Source organism: Taudactylus pleione, unplaced genomic scaffold (genome assembly GCF_031769625.1).
Source record: "Taudactylus pleione unplaced genomic scaffold, aTauple2 ptg000363l, whole genome shotgun sequence".
NCBI classification, from domain to species: Eukaryota; Metazoa; Chordata; class Amphibia; order Anura; family Myobatrachidae; genus Taudactylus; species Taudactylus pleione.
The window spans coordinates 1693721-1715248 of record NW_028284764.1 but is presented as its reverse complement, the minus strand read 5'-3'; the positions used below and the strand labels follow the sequence as shown (position 1 = coordinate 1715248).

Here is a 21528-nt window from a genome sequence, read left to right as displayed (position 1 = left end):
ATATACATTCTGGGACTGAATCCTGGACGGGGTTCAGCGCTGCCAATATTCCTCCAACTTTTGCAGATCTTTAAATATTAACAGGCGAGCAGACGTTTCAGTTTGTATTACTTCAATTTAAATTGTTTTTGTAAGGATTTAGGTGGGATTTAACACACATCAGTATTAGAAAGACGGACCTGTCATTACTTAATCATCTGCCAGATCCTACCTGAAATCTCCACTCTCCCACAATCTCAACGTTGGGGGTTTTGTACGTATTTCTTTATAAATATATTACAACTAATTAATCTAATCATATAGAACGCTAATGAAATGTTTGTGGTAATGTAGTCAGTTACATCCTTTATCCATACTGGTGCTTTTTGTTACCATCATCTCACTGTGACCATGTAAATATCTGTATTACAGAGCCATTTAGTGCATAATAGATCTCTAGGTCACAAAACCACCATGGAGCATAGGGGAAAAGTGGGGATGACCACATGGACTACAGAACACCGTAGTGCGAGATGAAGCCGATACAGAGAATAACATTGCAGCAAGATCGATGCTTTGCAATATCCTAGTGTTCATTCTAGCACCCTACACCTGTCACAAGGCGTGCAGTTCCTCTTTCCTGCCTGGGGTGTCTCTCTCTGCTCTGGTGCTTCTAGCACACACTAGTGTGTATATTAGAAGTTTGCTGCATCAGCTGAGTGTGCTAGAAGCACCAGAGCAGTGAGAGACACCCCAGGCAGGAAAGAGGAACTGCACCAGTTTTGGCAGGTGCAGGGTGCTGGAATGAACACTAATATCCTATTATACCCATGTCTACAGAGCAATTTATCATAGGGACCAATGACATTGGGCTGCAAAACTATACCCCAGAATATGGCAAGGTGGGGAATAAGAGAGACACAGCAGTAACAAATACACACAATAAAAAAATTGTATGTACAGATGGGGCCAAAATACGCATTAATGTGCATGCGCCTGTTAGATCACAGGGAGTTTCCAGGACCTTGGTGGGGGGTCAGTAGCTTCCTGGTGTAATTGAATACATCAAATTAAATGGGGGACATCTGGGAACACTAGCTACTGTGGGGGCAGATGACCGTTTCCCAGTATAGACATGAGAAGGGGAGCGTGAACTCACTAAATAGTTGTCATCCTGGAAGGCGTAGTGCAGGGTAGTGATCCACTGACTGTCTCCGTTCACCAAGACGTCTCTCTCTTCCCGGAAACAGGCTGTCTGAGGAGCAGAAAGGCAGCAATGTCACAGAGCGATCTACACACAGGCAGGTCAGTCACATGGGTGCTGAGGCAGAGCCTCCATCTTACTACACACAGGCAGGTCAGTCACATGGGTGCTGAGGCGGAGCCTCCATCTTACCACACACAGGCAGGTCAGTCACATGGGTGCTGAGGCAGAGCCTCCATCTTACTACACACAGGCAGGTCAGTCACATGGGTGCTGAGGCAGAGCCTCCATCTTACTACACACAGGCAGGTCAGTCACATGGGTGCTGAGACAGAGCCTCCATCTTACTACACACAGGCAGGTCAGTCACATGGGTGCTGAGGCATAGCCTCCATCTTACTACACACAGGCAGGTCAGTCACATGGGTGCTGAGGCAGAGCCTCCATCTTACTACACACAGGCAGGTCAGTCACATGGGTGCTGAGGCAGAGCCTCCATCTTACTACACACAGGCAGGTCAGTCACATGGGTGCTGAGGCAGAGCCTCCATCTTACTACACACAGGCAGGTCAGTCACATGGGTGCTGAGGCAGAGCCTCCATCTTACTACACACAGGCAGGTCAGTCACATGGGTGCTGACGCGGAGCCTCCATCTTACTACACACAGGCAGGTCAGTCACATGGGTGCTGAGACAGAGCCTCCATCTTACTACACACAGGCAGGTCAGTCACATGGGTGCTGAGGCAGAGCCTCCATCTTACTACACACAGGCAGGTCAGTCACATGGGTGCTGAGGCAGAGCCTCCATCTTACTACACACAGGCAGGTCAGTCACATGGGTGCTGAGTCAGAGCCTCCATCTTACTACACACAGGCAGGTCAGTCACATGGGTGCTGAGTCAGAGCCTCCATCTTACTACACACAGGCAGGTCAGTCACATGGGTGCTGAGGCAGAGCCTCCATCTTACTACACACAGGCAGGTCAGTCACATGGGTGCTGAGGCAGAGCCTCCATCTTACTACACACAGGCAGGTCAGTCACATGGGTGCTGAGGCGGAGCCTCCATCTTACCACACACAGGCAGGTCAGTCACATGGGTGCTGAGGCAGAGCCTCCATCTTACTACACACAGGCAGGTCAGTCACATGGGTGCTGAGGCAGAGCCTCCATCTTACTACACACAGGCAGGTCAGTCACATGGGTGCTGAGACAGAGCCTCCATCTTACTACACACAGGCAGGTCAGTCACATGGGTGCTGAGGCAGAGCCTCCATCTTACTACACACAGGCAGGTCAGTCACATGGGTGCTGAGGCAGAGCCTCCATCTTACTACACACAGGCAGGTCAGTCACATGGGTGCTGAGGCAGAGCCTCCATCTTACTACACACAGGCAGGTCAGTCACATGGGTGCTGAGGCAGAGCCTCCATCTTACTACACACAGGCAGGTCAGTCACATGGGTGCTGAGGCAGAGCCTCCATCTTACTACACACAGGCAGGTCAGTCACATGGGTGCTGACGCGGAGCCTCCATCTTACTACACACAGGCAGGTCAGTCACATGGGTGCTGAGACAGAGCCTCCATCTTACTACACACAGGCAGGTCAGTCACATGGGTGCTGAGGCAGAGCCTCCATCTTACTACACACAGGCAGGTCAGTCACATGGGTGCTGAGGCAGAGCCTCCATCTTACTACACACAGGCAGGTCAGTCACATGGGTGCTGAGTCAGAGCCTCCATCTTACTACACACAGGCAGGTCAGTCACATGGGTGCTGAGTCAGAGCCTCCATCTTACTACACACAGGCAGGTCAGTCACATGGGTGCTGAGGCAGAGCCTCCATCTTACTACACACAGGCAGGTCAGTCACATGGGTGCTGAGGCAGAGCCTCCATCTTACTACACACAGGCAGGTCAGTCACATGGGTGCTGACGCGGAGCCTCCATCTTACCACACACAGGCTGGTCGGTCACATGGGTGCTGAGGCAGAGCCTCCATCTTACCACACACAGGCAGGTCAGTCACATGGGTGCTGAGGCAGAGCCTCCATCTTACTACACACAGGCAGGTCAGTCACATGGGTGCTGAGGCAGAGCCTCCATCTTACTACACACAGGCAGGTCAGTCACATGGGTGCTGAGGCAGAGCCTCCATCTTACTACATACAGGCAGGTCGGTCACATGGGTGCTGAGGCAGAGACTCCATCTTACTACACACAGGCAGGTCAGTCACATGGGTGCTGAGGCGGAGCCTCCATCTTACTACACACAGGCAGGTCAGTCACATGGGTGCTGAGGCAGAGCCTCCATCTTACTACACACAGGCAGGTCAGTCACATGGGTGCTGAGGCGGAGCCTCCATCTTACTACACACAGGCAGGTCAGTCACATGGGTGCTGAGGCAGAGCCTCCATCTTACTACACACAGGCAGGTCAGTCACATGGGTGCTGAGGCAGAGCCTCCATCTTACTACACACAGGCAAGTCAGTCACATGGGTGCTAAGGCAGAGCCTCCATCTTACTACACACAGGCAGGTCAGTCACATGGGTGCTGAGGCAGAGCCTCCATCTTACTACACACAGGCAGGTCAGTCACATGGGTGCTGAGACAGAGCCTCCATCTTACTACACACAGGCAGGTCAGTCACATGGGTGCTGAGGCGGAGCCTCCATCTTACTACATACAGGCAGGTCAGTCACATGGGTGCTGAGGCGGAGCCTCCATCTTGCTACACACAGGCAGGTCAGTCACATGGGTGCTAAGGCAGAGCCTCCATCTTACTACACACAGGCAGGTCAGTCACATGGAGCCTCCATCTTACTACACACAGGCAGGTCAGTCACATGGGTGCTGAGACAGAGCCTCCATCTTACTACACACAGGCAGGTCAGTCACATGGGTGCTGAGACAGAGCCTCCATCTTACTACACACAGGCAGGTCAGTCACATGGGTGCTGAGGCAGAGCCTCCATCTTACTACACACAGGCGGGTCAGTCACATGGGTGCTGAGGCAGAGCCTCCATCTTACTACACACAGGCAGGTCAGTCACATGGAGCCTCCATCTTACTACACACAGGCAGGTCAGTCACATGGGTGCTGAGACAGAGCCTCCATCTTACTACACACAGGCAGGTCAGTCACATGGAGCCTCCATCTTACTACACACAGGCAGGTCAGTCACATGGGTGCTGAGACAGAGCCTCCATCTTACTACACACAGGCAGGTCAGTCAAATGGGTGCTGAGGCAGAGCCTCCATCTTACTACACACAGGCAGGTCAGTCACATGGGTGCTGAGGCAGAGCCTCCATCTTACTACACACAGGCAGGTCAGTCACATGGAGCCTCCATCTTACTACACACAGGCAGGTCAGTCACATGGGTGCTGAGACAGAGCCTCCATCTTACTACACACAGGCAGGTCAGTCACATGGAGCCTCCATCTTACTACACACAGGCAGGTCAGTCACATGGGTGCTGAGGCAGAGCCTCCATCTTACTACACACAGGCAGGTCAGTCACATGGGTGCTGAGGCGGAGCCTCCATCTTACCACACACAGGCAGGTCAGTCACATGGGTGCTGAGGCAGAGCCTCCATCTTACTACACACAGGCAGGTCAGTCACATGGGTGCTGAGGCAGAGCCTCCATCTTACTACACACAGGCAGGTCAGTCACATGGGTGCTGAGACAGAGCCTCCATCTTACTACACACAGGCAGGTCAGTCACATGGAGCCTCCATCTTACTACACACAGGCAGGTCAGTCACATGGGTGCTGAGGCAGAGCCTCCATCTTACTACACACAGGCAGGTCAGTCACATGGGTGCTGAGGCGGAGCCTCCATCTTACCACACACAGGCAGGTCAGTCACATGGGTGCTGAGGCAGAGCCTCCATCTTACTACACACAGGCAGGTCAGTCACATGGGTGCTGAGGCAGAGCCTCCATCTTACTACACACAGGCAGGTCAGTCACATGGGTGCTGAGGCAGAGCCTCCATCTTACTACACACAGGCAGGTCAGTCACATGGAGCCTCCATCTTACTACACACAGGCAGGTCAGTCACATGGGTGCTGAGACAGAGCCTCCATCTTACTACACACAGGTAGGTCAGTCACATGGAGCCTCCATCTTACTACACACAGGCAGGTCAGTCACATGGGTGCTGAGGCAGAGCCTCCATCTTACTACACACAGGCAGGTCAGTCACATGGGTGCTGAGGCAGAGCCTCCATCTTACTACACACAGGCAGGTCAGTCACATGGGTGCTGAGGCAGAGCCTCCATCTTACTACACACAGGCAGGTCAGTCACATGGAGCCTCCATCTTACTACACACAGGCAGGTCAGTCACATGGGTGCTGAGACAGAGCCTCCATCTTACTACACACAGGCAGGTCAGTCACATGGAGCCTCCATCTTACTACACACAGGCAGGTCAGTCACATGGGTGCTGAGGCAGAGCCTCCATCTTACTACACACAGGCAGGTCAGTCACATGGGTGCTGAGGCAGAGCCTCCATCTTACTACACACAGGCAGGTCAGTCACATGGAGCCTCCATCTTACTACACACAGGCAGGTCAGTCACATGGGTGCTGAGACAGAGCCTCCATCTTACTACACACAGGTAGGTCAGTCACATGGAGCCTCCATCTTACTACACACAGGCAGGTCAGTCACATGGGTGCTGAGGCAGAGCCTCCATCTTACAGACAAACGCATGCACGCGCCAAACTGCCAGCTAAAATATGATAAACAGTTCAACAATATTTGGCCTGTTTGCAATTTATAGAATTTTTTTATATATATATATATATATATATATATATATACATACACATATATATACATACACACACATATATATATATATATATATATATATATATATATATACATACACACGTATATTACATACACTATATGAAGTAGTTTACATGCAGACTTTACATATTATTTAAATTCAGCCTTGTCCCCTATAAGAAGCTTTAGATCCACGTTGTGTAACTATATTTGGGAACCAGGGTGGCTGACGTTCCCAGTGTCTGCAGTAAAACACTAACATACTACTAATGGGATAGAAAACAAATAATTCTGTCCAGCAAAAAAGAAACCCTGTTTCTGTATTCCAGTTGTGCGTCTCACCCGTACTTGGCAATGGTGCCCGCTCGATCTGCCAATTAGCCAGCGCAAACTACGCACCAAAGCCAACGCCGTCAGCACGCAGGTTTGTGTGCTTTTCCATCCTGCCAAGCGCAATTGCACAAAAGCAGTCACAATAGAGCATTTGCGCTTCAGCATTACACTTTTGCAGATCCTAAATACACTTTTTATCTGATCATTCAGTACACAGGGGAATATCCCACATCTGCGTACACATCTAATCATCCACCACAATGCACGACCGCGACACAGTACGAGTAACAATATTCTGAGATCCGCTCCTGCCAAATTACAGCACGCTATTTTACAGAACAGAAAAGAGTTGTCTCTTGAACATGGCGAGCTGAAAGGCGAGATTGACAGGACTGAATAAAGATGGTGGGCAAAATACAAGGGAATGCAAACTTCTCTCCCGGCTCTTATCCCGGCTGGGAAGCCAACACTATACAGGTCATTGTGATTACATAACATAGGATCGCTAAACACGTAACGTGTACTATAAATGACTTTACTAAAAACAGCTACAAATAGCACTAACCACTGTATGAGCAAATCTATACTAGTAAGATATATTTAAAGGTACTGCGCCAATAATGATAGTGTGAGGTAATCAACATAAGGGGAGACGTATCAAGCAGTGAAAAAAAAGTGAAGAAGTGGTTCAGTGGAGGGGTTGCCCACAGTAACCAATCAGCTTCAAGGTAGCATTTATCAAGTACATTCTATATAATGATTGGTAGAAGCTGATTGGTTGCGACAGACAACTTTCTCCAATGGTCCACTTCTCCACTCATTTCACTGCTCGATGCACAAATGTATCAACTTCTAAAGTTAGTACTGTAATTTACATATTGTAGAAAAACAAAATTCAGGATATAGTTAGAAGTGAAGGAGTTTGTAACCAGACTGCGATCATGCGGGAACATTTTTTCTATGCAAACCTAATTTCCTTCCCCAAGTATATTTAAAGACAACTTTAGCAGAACCATGTATAACCAAGAGAAATATTTGCGTATTGCAAAGAATTATGAAACCTCTTAGTGCAAAACAAAAGGACATTAGACCTCACAGCTTTGTTACTTGCCTAAAAGCACCGTCATAGGCTCTCTCGTTATCTACAGCTTGATCAGCCCTCGAATGCGTATTTATTAAAATGTATTTGTAAAGCAGCAGCATATTCTGTGGGCGCTTTACAATTGGGAGCAAAACAGTAATAAAATGAGAGCGGGTGTGAAAAAACAGACACAGGAGTATATTCAAATGGGCGCGCAGTTTAGCGATGTAAAAAAACCTTGCGCCCCATTTTGAATTACCACAGGTATGCGCGCTCCCGATTCCTGCAGTATCCAATAAAAAAAAAAGTACACTTACATGCCCTGGGGTCTCTGCGGCTCCCAGTGGCCTCCCCTCCCTCTTGGCACTGGGGAGGGGGGGCTGCTAGAAGTCCTGGGTCCAGACGCTCTATGCACCACTTCGGAAAGTAATTAAATGACTAATTAAGCTAATTGGAAACTTTCAATTGCTTAATTAGTACTCAGGGGGGGGGGTGCCGCCGGGGTCCCAGAGCAAGTCCCGCTGATTTTTCATAAAATTTATTTTTGGAAAAAATCAGACCCGCTCTGGAGGTGCGAGGGGAAAAAAAAAAAAAAAAACGCACCTAATTGAATAGCAAAAATCCCGCACCTGCAGGAAAAACCTCGCAGGTGTGGAATTTTTGCTATTCTCGCCCCCAATTGAATATGCCCCATAGAGGTAAGAGGGCCCTGCTCACAAGCTGACATTTCGTACAGAAACCGAAACTTGATACATATGGTTAAGCGCAACATATTGCTTAATGATCCACCCAGACTGCTAGGGTAAAAAGTACTTCGTTGGCTAATTGATCCAGTCACACAGCAATGTTGGTCTGGTGTTAGTGGGATGCGCGAGTATAAAAAGAGAACACATGTAAGTTTTGTGTGAACTGTATTGAGGGACGGCACTTGAGTAGAATAGTTTCTGGAGGTAACGTGGGTAATTCGGGAACTTGATAAGCTGCCTGAAGAGTAGAGCTTCAAGGGAATTCATTGGAAGGCTGAGGAAGAGGAAACCATTTAATGTAGGATGTTATCTATCTTGTCCTTTAGGTAGGGAGCCAGATCTTGGGCTCTGATGGCAACCGGTGGGAGGGATGACATTTAAATGTACTAAAAAGGGGTTAGAAGCCCGAGCAGAGATGAGAGACTGAAAGCATATTTGTTTGGCAGTGTCCAGAGTATTTCCATAGGAGTGGTACATAGCAAACTATGGGGCAGGGACGGATTGGCCGTAGACTTCAGCAGGAACTTTCCCGGGGGGCCAAAGGCTCGGGGGTCTGCTGGCTGCAGGTTTTTTCTTTTTATATATATATTAAACGTTTTCCCCGGCCCTGAGTTGGCACTTCCGGGTACAGATGCGGCCACGGGCCATAACAGAGCAGGGGGAGGCAGTCTGGCAGGAGTAGAGGAGAATGGCCCCTTCTCTCCTCCCTGACACTGCTGGTTGCTGGAGCTTTGCCGTCACAATCTAGTGACCAACCCCAGCGCGAAAACCAGGGGGGACTGAGGACCTCATCTGCTGCCTGTTTATGCCTCTGTCAGGCATGCTGGTCCAGATCTTCTCCGTCACTTGTTGGGCCAGAGCTTTGCCCCTGCTGTGCTGTCACTGTGTAACCGATCACAATAGGATCGCTGAGTCAGTCCTTTACTCACAACATTCTCTCTCTCTCACACTGCTCCCCATCTCTCTCTCACACTGCTCCCCGTCTCTCTCTCTCACACTGCTCCCCGTCTCTCTCTCACACTGCTCCCCGTCTCTCTCTCTCACACTGCTCCCCGTCTCTCTCTCTCTCACACTGCTCCCCGTCTGTCTGTCACTGCTCCCCCGTCTCTCTCTCTCTCACACTGCTCCCCGTCTCTCTCTCTCACACTGCTCCCCGTCTCTCTCTCTCACACTGCTCCCCGTCTCTCTCTCTCACACTGCTCCCCGTCACACTCTCACTGCTCCCCGTCACACTCTCACTGCTCCCCATCTCTCTCTCTCTCACACTGCTACCCGGTCTCTCTCATACTGCTCCCCGTCTCTCTCACACTGCTCCCCGTCTCTCTCTCACACTGCTCCCCGTCTCTCTCTCTCACACTGCTCCCCGTCTCTCTCTCTCACACTGCTCCCCGTCTCTCTCTCTCACACTGCTCCCCGTCTCTCTCTCTCTCACACTGCTCCCCGTCTCTCTCTCTCTCACACTGCTCCCCGTCTCTCTCTCTCACACTGCTCCCCGTCTCTCTCTCTCTCACACTGCTCCCCGTCTCTCTCTCTCTCACACTGCTCCCCGTCTCTCTCTCTCACACTGCTCCCCGTCACACTCTCACTGCTCCCCGTCTCTCTCTCTCACACTGCTCCCCCGTCTTTCATACTGCTCCCCGTCTCTCTCTCACACTGCTCCCCGTCTCTCTCTCACACTGCTCCCCGTCTCTCTCTCACACTGCTCCCCGTCTCTCTCTCACACTGCTCCCCGTCTCTCTCTCACACTGCTCCCCGTCTCTCTCTCACACTGCTCCCCGTCTCTCTCTCACACTGCTCCCCGTCTCTCTCTCACACTGCTCCCCGTCTCTCTCTCACACTGCTCCCCGTCTCTCTCTCTCTCACACACTGCTCCCCGTCTCTCTCTCTCACTGCTCCCCGTCTCTCTCACACTACTCCCCGTCTCTCTCTCTCACACTGCTCCCCGTCTCTCTCTCTCTCTCACACTGCTCCCCGTCTCTCTCTCTCACACTGATCCCAGTCTCTCTTTCACACTGCTCACCGTCTCTCTCTCTCTCACAATGATCCCAGTCTCTCTCTCATACTGCTCCCCATCTCTCTCTCTCTCACACTGCACCCCGTCTCTCTCTCTCTCTCACAATGATCCCAGTCTCTCTCTCATACTGCTCCCCGTCTCTCTCTCTCTCTCACACTGATCCCCGTCTCTCTCTCTCACACTGATCCCCGTCTCTCTCTCTCTCGCTCTTCTCCATTTTCCAGGGTTTTACCACATTTCCCATTGTACAAAGCACCGTAAGGCTTCGTCCTGATGGGTAATGCCATCTTCAGGTGGCATTACATAATATAAACGGAAGCCTACGGATTTCTTATCGAGATGCTCCCCCTTGGGAGGGACCCGATCGGATCCTTCCCATCACTCCCCTCCCCTCTCCTCTCCTCCCCCCCCCCCTCGCGCAGCCTGCAGCCTTCTGTGCATAAGCAGAACGACGGCAGAGAGACTTCTGGGTGTTAAACCCGGATGTCCCGCTGTCCGGAGCCATCGCACAGGACAGATCTTATCGAAGCTGCCCTTTGCGATATTCTAGGTACGTACCGCGGTAATCAACCATGGTATGTACCCAAAGACAGGCGGGATGTACTTTTCCAGGGCCACTTTATATTCCCAATCTGCCCCTGCGCAGATGTATTAAGCTCTGGAAAGTGATACATTGGAGAGTGATAAAGTGCCAACCATTCAGCTCCTAACTTTCATTTTTCAAACACAGCCTGTAACATGACAGTTAGGAGCTGAATGGGTGGTACTTTATCACTTTCCAGAGCTTAATACATCTCCCCCTATATATGAGAGTGTCAGTAGAAATACGATATTTACACGAATGACGTTCTGCTTTACTAGAAAATGTTACTTTAAAGCGTCATGGTGGACATTGGTATCGATGTGGAGGGTGTAAAATAGCTGGAGCCACTTCACCAAGGTCCATTTGTAAGGTTTGGTTAAGATTTGTGCAATATCCGGTGAACTGTGATTGGCCACAGGTTGGTCCGTCTGTGAGCATTCTATCAATACGATTGCGCACGTTGGTCTGTCTGTGAACGTTCTATCGCTATGATAAGCTAGAGCTTGGTCAGTGTATGAACATTCTATTGATCTGATTGGCCCCTGGCTGGACTAACCATGTGACTTCTAGTTATTTCACTGGCTACTGGTTAGCACCTCTGTGTATAATGTATTCTATTGATATGATGGGCTACAGGTTGGCCTGTGTGCGAAAGTTCTATTGATCAAATTGTTCACAGAGGTAGACCAACCTGTGGCCAACCTATTGATGATCTTGGCTATTAATTAGTATAGCTCTGCGAAACGTAGAGTGCGTTTATGGATAGCAGGACGCTCAATGCCCCGGGAACTCGCCAATGCTCTGACACACAGGGCTCCTCATCCATGATGTTTCAGGTGAGATTTGGGTAAATCCGATCCAGGCTCCACTAGTGGGATTTCTAGCTATAATGAAGAGCACAGAGAGCCTGGTACCTGAGACATTTCAAAACATCCTCGCGGATAGAAGCCAGCCCTGCTCCTGGCCATAAGCTTCACTAAAAACATGTCCGACATTCTTAGAGAAGTGCGACCGGCTGCCAGATAACTTGTATAATCAGCTACAGTGTAGCAGGAAAAGTACAGAACCAGCGGAATTGCTGCGGGAACTTTTAACCTCTCTGCAAAAGTTTTCCTTGGCACGATCGCCCGAAATCGGTGAGCGGAGAAGAGGTTTCTGAAGAAAGTCACGATGGATTTGTCGCCAAGACAAACGTGTTTTTCCCAGAAAAATGATCTTGTGAAATGCGCGAGGGGGGGCTGGGGGGTGTTTGTTTAAAACTACCATAGAATATAAACAAGCACGAATCTAATGCAATCAACCTGTTCTCAGGTTGGGAAGAGCTGTAGGAATTATCTGTTTTAGTTTGTGGGGAATCCGATAATCATGATTTCAGCCCCTGTTACAACTTCATTAGACACAGCTACATATAGAGGAGGACTGGGGACCGGACAGTGATCCTGAACATCTAGCCCGTCATATACTTCATCTCCTTGCCACCCATGAGGATGAAACGTTTTCAGTGCGCTATGGCAGGTCCCTAACGGTTATGCGGTCGGAATATCGACAGGTTCCGAATGTCGACATGGACTTTAGGTCGACAAGCAATAGGTCAACATTCAAATAAGTCTGCATGGTTAAAACGTTGACCTGTTCAAAATGTCGACTTTTAACATGTCGATTGCCAGGCTAAGAGCAGCAAGAAAAAAAAAAAGCCAGCTGACATTCTGGTGTCGACATGTTAAATGTCCACAATCAAAACCTGTCAACATTCTGAATGACGACTTTCATAACACACCCCTGTAAAGTGCTTTCCATTAAAGTCAATATTTTTTTTACTTTGTTTTAATATCTCAAAATAAAAAGCTCATGAACACCTGCAGTGAGTAAGCAGTAAGAGGCGGGGGGTGTGAGGGAGATGACTACTCAGAAATCCCCCGAGGAACCAATTTTATGTTCTTCTTCGGAGACGGAGACACTTATCTCGGTCTCTACGCTGTGACTGGCCGCGCCAGCAACATATGCCCAGCTGCTCATCACATGACATTTGCTTCGGCGGTCCGGCAGGCAGTATCAACCCAATATATGTGTATGTATGCATTATTAATTATATATATAATTGTGTAGCAATATCAAACTAGGTGGCGATAGTGAGCCACGGATTCTGTGTGGGAATGGAGGGATACGCCCACACAGGAAAGAGAAAAAGGAAGTGTCACCACACCTAAGGGCTGCTTTGTGGACAGAGCCCAGATAAGTGCTAATGAGGTCGACCAGCCAGGCTGCCAGAGGAGAGGGTCCAAGGGGACTCTGACAGCCAAAGAGCCCAGTTGAGCGCCAGGAGACCAGTGTCCAGACCTGCAAGAGGCAAGGAGGACCACAAATGTCTGTCTGTGTGAAGTTGTGGAAGCCAAGCCTGGCCAGTGTCCATACTTGCATGTGGTGCAGGGAGGACCACAAGAGAGACTGTGTGAAGACCTAGAGGCCAGGTTATGTTTGCAGTCTAGCGGCCCATTATAGTAAGGGTTCAAGAAGTGAGGTAGTGCCCTGCATGGGGGGCTAGGTGTTTGTTATTTTGTTCCTGAATACGGACAGTAAAGCTCCATTTATTTTCATTTAAACATGAAAAGCTGCATGTGGATCTTTATTATGAACCTAGGCTCTGCACCACTGACCCCTCTACCAAGCTAAATTACGATGGATGGATGGACAGAGACCCAACTCTGGTCAGCAGTGCACGTGAGTGCGATCATCGGCAATCTGCGCATGCGCAGGACCCATTCTGCGATTGTGCAGAATGGGTCCTGCTAACTAACACGCTAGCACTTGAATGCATCTGCCTGATTGACAGGCAGAGGCATTTAAAGGGTGGTGCGGGGGCGGCTGGCGTTCCCGGAAACGGGACGTGTCCGCCCCGTTGCCCAGGAGTGGCCAGTCCAGAGACTGCGTGGATGTACGCAGTCCGCTGGGCTCGTAAGCCGGCCAGCCAGTCTGAGTGAGCTGAGGCTTACTCAGCTGGCTGGCGCCGTCCACCATCGACCACCGATGATCGCGATGGTGATCCCAGCACTGCTACCTCCATGCAGCTTTGCAATTGCAATCTTTGCTGAATAAGGCCCCCCCTGTGTGCATAGAAAAACTACAGGGGTATTTCACATTAAGCTGACTGGGGAGTACTTGTTTTTTTTATCACATGTTCATGTGATATAAAAGGTGTAATATGGGCACACAGTGACCCGAGGGAGGGGCAGAGCTGCCTTTTCTGTGGTTACCCATTAATTTACCCTAGTTGCCACCACTGCCAATACTGGCTAGGAAGAGCCTGGTCACCTAATATCAGTAGATGGGTGTCACAGTGTTCTTTATTTTGCCCAATGTTGTAAATGTAGCCGAGCGGCACCGATCAGACCTGATGTTACTGCGTATAAAGCCCCAGTATATTCCCATGGGGAAGAAATACAGTCAGAACTTCAATAAAACTATATTCAGTGCGGAACAGTATAATAGATCTCCCGCTAACCTGCACTTATTGCTCCGACAGGCTTACAGTAAATACAGGAACGTAACAAGAACACACTTCCTCTTCCGTGGGAACTGTGTATACAGAAGACAGAAGGGGAAGGTGACATTTTCCAGCAAACTCACCCCAGCTTCCTAAACTCTAATACATGTAGGTCAGCAAATTCTGCAGGGACTTTACACTGAGGAAAGATGAGTATTAGGCTGAGAAACGAGTCCTGTAATTTCCCATGATACGGTCTATACGAGGATGTAGATAATGTTCCATTTGAACGTTAGCATGGACTTTAATAAACACAGATTGCATAGAAATGAGGGCTCACCGCTTGTATTGTACCACGTTAGACATAGATATAAACTGGAAAGAGAAACTGACAGTCATCGTTGTCTAAGTCAGGGGTCGGGAACGTTGGGTTGGCTAAAATCTGGTCAAGCTCAGTTTACCAGTTCTACATAAATCTGATTACTAATAATTGTACAAACAAATAAACACAATGCTTATTATTAATTAATTACTTTAAAGTGGGGGGAAGGGAGAGAGCGCCAGGATCAAAGAGTTGGTGGCAGCCGGCAAGACCAATACACCAAGTTTAGGTCATACTTACCTACTCTCCCAGAAGTTGCAGGAGACTCCCATCTTTCGGGCAGTTTCCCGAACCTCAGGAAGAGTGGGTGGAGCTCCCAAATCCCACCCACTTCCTGACATGGAGATAATTCCCGGGAATCATTGAGTCTGTAGGAATTAGGACGGGGATAAAATTAAACAGCTGCCTCATTTTAGCCCCCGCCCCTTCCTCACGTACCCATGATTCGTGGCATTGACCCTTGACGTGGGTGGGGCCTAATTACATACAGAGCCCGGCCCAACGCCCCAAATGGTCAGCAGAGTCTCCTCTCCCAGAGAGGAGAGTTAGAATGTCAGCAAGTTTATTTAGGCTTAACTGTATTGTTTGCTATCGGCAACTGAATAAACAGCGAAATTGCTCTTTTAATTATAAAATATTGGCGTGAAACTTAAAAATGTTCCGCATGGCGAATTTGGCGCGTACGGCGCTTGATGCTGAACCCTGGGGCTAAGTGAACAAAATTTAATCGCAAGCTTTCAAGACAACTCAGATCACCTGCTCACGCAAGAGACCAAAGTAGTCTGAAACGTTTTACATTTTCTAATAAAGGGCGTCACAGTCACTTAAACTAAACCTTTCGGTTCCATTTTTTGGAATTCAGCGTTTACTATTCCTGGTTTTGGTTTTTATGGCAGATTAACAACATGTGCGATACATAATTATACCATAGAAACCTGAAATACTCCATGTATGTTTGTGTTTAACTTGTTTTTATTTTACACAAAAGAGGGCCTTAATCAGGATGGATCGCAATTGCGGTCTCAGCTGCGTAATCGCACGCAACAGAGCCGCGAAAACATGGCAATGTCTGCCACAGCTCCACCAGCATAGAGACGCCCACTTCTGCTTTCTCACATCCGTCCAACCTCGCACTACTGCGTAAACATCGGTACCATCACGCAGCGACTTCAAACGGACAGGCACGCCGGCGTTTTTACTACCACTCCCCCGGAGACGACATCCCCAAACGCTCACAGCCTGTCACTTACTCTGCAATCGTCCGTCATCGCAGTGCCATCGTCGCGCACTCGCAGTGCGGCTTATGCGCAATGCATAACAATAGCTCGATCTGTTCCACGGACAGGAGCAGTTTAGGGTTTCATCATCCCCAGTAATTGTAGCTGTGGGGACAACAGCCTGTCGGGGGAAGCCCATTGGATTGTGCTGGGACCCTCCTGGGGGATCAGATACCACAATGATTAGAACATACAGCGGATGTGCTGTTATAATGCGTCTCCCAGACCCTCTAGAACGCCATCAGGGCACTTTCTCGCCACATAATTATTTAATCTGTGTATTTTCATTATGTATAATCGGTAAAGCGGTTTTATTGCATGTGACTACACGGTCTAAAAACTAATTTGTAACGTTGATATGTTCCCACCTCAGCATAGCGCTAGGGACCTTGCAGCGCCTTATAATATAACAATAATGGAATGGCGTATCTGACTCGGTGTAAGAGCATAGCAGCGGTGAAGGAAGGCATCAGAAGAGATTCAGCAAGGTCCCTGACTGAGATTTCAAGCTATTTCAGGATTATCTAAAATACAAGACAAGAACTTGGTAGGGTTTATTACATTTGCGAGCAAAGACACACATGTGTGGTAAATTTAGTCTTTCAATTAGCTAGTAGCCAGCGACCGAACGTCTCATCACCTCATGCCTCATACCTCAGTGGCGGTGCTTGTCCAGTGGGAGTTTAGAGGCGCCAGTCTTACGGGTTCAGCACACAAAATGGCTGCCTCCACTGAATCTACTCTAACCAATTGGAAACCAGGTGAACGGCGCAGCATGTGATAGAACCGCGCACATAGGTTACGCTAGAATTTACCCAGAGTTAACGATTTCTATATTTACAGATTGCTCTGTCAGGGATACCGATGTAGAAAAGCACCACATAAGTGGCATTAAACATGAAAAACTCCAGATAACAAGCGTGATTTATGGCTGATTAATGGGTCATGCAGCAAATGATGAATTACACAGTCTGCAGTTGTAGCTTCTGCTCAGTGGGAGCTGCCACCATCACACTTACAGTAAGTCTCACGTCACTGTACTGATCTAGACATGGTCAGAATATAGAAATTCTATCACAATGGAAACTCTTATTTAATACTTTAAAAAAAAAAAAGCTAAATGAGATGTAAAAATGAACATGGTAAATGACCGGCTTTAGCCTGCATTCCTGCTGAAAGCAGTTCATTGGCTCCCTATTAATGATTTCATGTGTGAGACAGACTTTTGCAGCAATATGGCAAAGGACTCCGAGCAACTAATTAGTAATTGTCTCTGTAAACTGGCCTGATAGGAAGAACCACCTCACTCACTCCCTCCCCAGCTGCATGGTCTTAGAGGGAGAGTTGTTAAGTGTTGAGCTCTCCACAACTTCTTATTTAACCATTCCCAATTCCTATGCACAAATTGTACACAAATAGATCTTCTGCCCTTATACAGCTATTATTTCCAACAGGGGGACGTGTTTTCGTGGTTACTCAGCAAACCCTGCAGGAGGAGAAGGAGAACCATGAAAGGTCACAATCGACAGGAGATTTTCATTTAGGGAAGACGACTATTTTAATACCTCTGGAAAGAGGCTTTTCTCATCCCAGCCGCTGCCATGGTGCACTTTGTTTATCAAATATTTCATTTCCAGGGAAATAAGGCCAGTTAAGCAAATGAGAAAGGTCTTTTTTTGGGGAAATTGTTCCTTCCTTGGGCCTTCAAACGATTATACTGTAATCAGGGTTAGATAACCGGTAGTTCTCCTGCAGTTGTGGAACTACAAGTCCCAACATACCAGCCCAGCTTTGGGACTAGAAGTTGTTGAGCAGTGACTTGCCTGCTTTGTCTTCCACTGGGGCTTCCAGGAGAAGGTTGTGATCTGATAATAAATGTATATAAAGTCTGTATATAAATGTGGGCTTATCTTAGACTTAAGGACCCTAACGTGCAGAGGCGGAGCGAGACTTAGGATACATCATCAGTGATGCTTTTTACAGGGGGGGGGGGGGGGGGCGAGTATATTTGCAGCTGATGATGAAACACGATAATGACAACAACGGACTGTTTAATATAGACCCCTCTAGTACTTCATTCATTTTCAGTGCCCCGGCTGTCCGTTCAGATTACATATTTCTAATTTCCTCTGGATTTAGCTGGCTGTAGTGGGCCGTTTATAATTAATAATAATCACATATAAATACGGGTTCTGCACTATAGATAGTTAAAAAGTCGACAGTGTCTAGATAGACACCAGATGTTAGACAGGCAATAGGTTGACAGGGACAAAAGGTCGACATGGAAGGTGATCTACATGGTCAAGTCGAAATTTTTTTTTTTTTTTAGGGTTAGGCACTTACCCAGACTTTTTGGCACGTACCGGAGGGTTAGGCACTAGAAGGGATGGTTAGGGTCAGGCACCTACCCCGACAGTTAGGTTTAGGCACCAGGAGGGAAAGTTAGGGTGAATATGTAGGGTTAGAAGAAAAAAAAAAAAGTGTCGACCATTTTTGTGTAGACATTTTCACCATGTCGACCATTTGTACCTGTTAACAGTCTTCAATGTCGACCTTTTGTCCCTATAGACCTATTACCAGTATAACATCTGGTGTCTATCTAGACATTGTCAACCTTTTAACTGTCTTATTTTTTATACAATACCCTTAAAATATGGCCAAGACAATATTTCCTCGTGCATTCGGGACAGTGTCTCTATCGTAGGGCATACATAGGCGCATCTGCACAGCTGGCATGCGCGGGGCATACATAGGCGCATCTGCACAGCTGGCATGCGCGGGGCATACACAGGCGCATCTGCACAGCTGGCATGCGCGGGGCATACATAGGCGCATCTGCACAGCTGGCATGCGCGGGGCATACATAGGCGCATCTGCACAGCTGGCATGCGCGGGGCATACATAGGCGCATCTGCACAGCTGGCATGCGTGGGGCATACATAGGCGCATCTGCACAGCTGGCATGCGTGGGGCATACATAGGCGCATCTGCACAGCTGGCATGCGTGGGGCATACATAGGCGCATCTGCACAGCTGGCACGCGTGGGGCATACATAGGCGCATCTGCACAGCTGGCACGCGCGGGGCATACATAGGCGCATCTGCACAGCTGGCATGCGTGGGGCATACATAGGCGCATCTGCACAGCTGGCATGCGCGAGATGCAGAAATGCTGCTGGATTTTGAGCTGGTTGTAACCTGTGAAACATGTGCACACTCGCGGGTCTGTATTTTATCCAGACGTTTGTCGCGCACTATGCATTCACCTCTGAACGAGGCCCATAATGCCCCATAACCACATTAATTAGCCAGGTGCACAGGGAATAAGAGACCCCAGTAAGCCGGCTACGTGCGACGAAAGGTTACTATGAGGATTATACCAGATCTGAAAACCAAAACCACCCAATCAATACCCTATTGTCCGTACCCCAATCACTAACTGCGACATAGCCATCTTACACCCGACATAAAGCAGCAAAACATGAACGCTTCGCTTGTTGTGACACTAATGAGCCGCTGTGTCACTCCGGTAACCCGTACAGAGCTCTTGTGAGGACTACGTCACGCATTTTCCAATGACATAAATAATGTGTGATTAAAAACATGATCAGTAAAATAACTGAATTTGCCAATAAATAATATTGTAAGAGTTGTCCGCACAAGCCAACTGCCCCCTAAGATAAGAACAGGTTAAAAATACATTTTATGACATAACTCCCTTTACACGTAATAGTATCATCCGCTGCAATTAGCAGGGTCCCAGCAAGCTATCATCTTAAGGCGTTTCCCTAAATATATTAGAACAACTCAATTTTACATCCAAAAAGACTACACTGAACGTGCGCCGCCAACTACGGTAAAGGATGTTTGTAAAAAACTGTTCCATAGGTGGCAGTACAGCAAGGCATTGAGCCTATCCAATGCTAGCAAGTCACTCATTAGGCCAATCAGTTAGGGAATCTTCATCCACAGGGATTGTATTAAAGCAGCGAGTGTGTATTGCAATCATCCAACTGTACAATGCTACAAGAAGCTGACACCGCGAATACCCCAACACCGTCTTTCTGCTCAGTCACGCCAAAACTGCGCAAACTTGTTCGTTTATTTAAAATGACAAATCTGATTGAGATATAAATTTACGAAGGATTTATAAAAAACAAAAAAACGGCATCACCCGTCCCTCAATCGCAGAGAGGTGCAAAGGTTCCTTCATAAACAAACGTGATGTGTTAATAAATCCGACCCCACATCTAACAACCTAACGCACACGTCTCCAGCTAACAACATTACCAGCTGCGAACGGTTTCATTTCCACGCGGCGACTTTCGCTCTAGCACCGGGAAATATCTCAATCTCTGCGTTTTTCTGCTCACTGGAAAATATTTGCACTCAGCGACCTCAGTCTGCGGTCACAAAACCACACGGGATAAAAAGAATGTAGAACCGTACAGGAAAAGGATCCTCTGGGCAACGGCTACAAAAGTACGCTGGCCTTTATCTCCGACGATCAGAGGGTTTACAGATATTAAAAGAAAATGGAAAGGAAGAAAAAAAATAAAAAGAGAAAAATGTCTTTATTCAGCTAATATATGTCTAAACGGCCTTCCTTCCAAGAATTATAAATAGACATGAGAGGCTTTTTTCCTATGTAAGGCGTGTTGAGCCCCTCTTCCCAGGAGCCGGTTCTAGATTTCTGCAAGCGACGGTCTGTTACGAAGCAATTGCAGCAATATTTTTGCAGTTGCCGTTACCCCTGGAAGGGGGGTTATGGAAAGTCTGTCTTCCCGTATTGTGTTACACTACAGAATCTGACCTACAGCATCCACACCCTAGACAGCTGAATGACAAAAGTGACATTCTTCTGCGGGGAGAGAGACCCTTATCCTCCCCTATTCCTTCTGCGAAGTCCCACTGCGCCAACACTGCACTGAGATGGTTACGTCTGTTTTATAAACCACATTTCATATGTTTGTAATTGCTTATACAGCAATTAATATTTAAAGCACTCCTATCATCTGCCGAGCTTCAATGGAAGTAGACATTTTGGGAGAGATTCCATTAAGCGCGCGGTTTCTGCGATGTGCCGCAATGCACACTTTCAGGTATTACGGTACAGAAAACATTGCTCACTCAGGCTCTGTGAGGTCATTGGGTCATAGGTTGCCCTAACAGTATAGTGTGCCCCCAAGATGGCTGCAACGCCCGGTACTCTCGCGGGAAGGGAGCACAGTCCGCACAACTGAAAGGATGATTCTCTGGGTATCTTGTACTTTGCATTTCATAGATGGTATTCACTCACTGCAGCCATTGTAGTGCGCCCAAGATGGCTGTCTAATTTGTAATCTCCGATAGCACGCTTTGGGCGGTATTCAATTGTGACGGCGTGTCTGATCTCCCGTCTAAAGTGACGAGAGATCGCGGGACGTTACTCAATTGTTGCAGATTTTCGCGCTGGTCGGGTTTAGCCGCGTAAAACAGCTACCCCCGACCAAAGTGCTGGGCGCGACTGCGAAAAGTGCCAAACAGGTCACTTTTCGCCCAGAGGCTGCGAGCTGAAATGGTGCGCCGGCAGCTGATCGCACCCGACAGGAGCAACAATTGCATAGCTCCTGTCGGGCGTGTTCGGG

At 48.3% G+C, this 21528-nt stretch overlaps 1 protein-coding gene across 5 annotated transcripts in view; it reads right to left on the bottom strand.

Moving 5' to 3' along the window:
• The window catches only part of CDC42BPA (CDC42 binding protein kinase alpha), a 289477-nt gene that overhangs the window by 183834 nt on the left and 84115 nt on the right, over positions 1-21528 (bottom strand). For all 5 annotated transcript variants that reach the window (XM_088444439.1, XM_088444443.1, XM_088444441.1 and 2 more), the window contains exon 4: positions 1139-1234. In XM_088444439.1, the coding sequence (XP_088300565.1) occupies positions 1139-1234 (96 nt within the window). The remainder of the gene's footprint in view (positions 1-1138; positions 1235-21528) is intronic.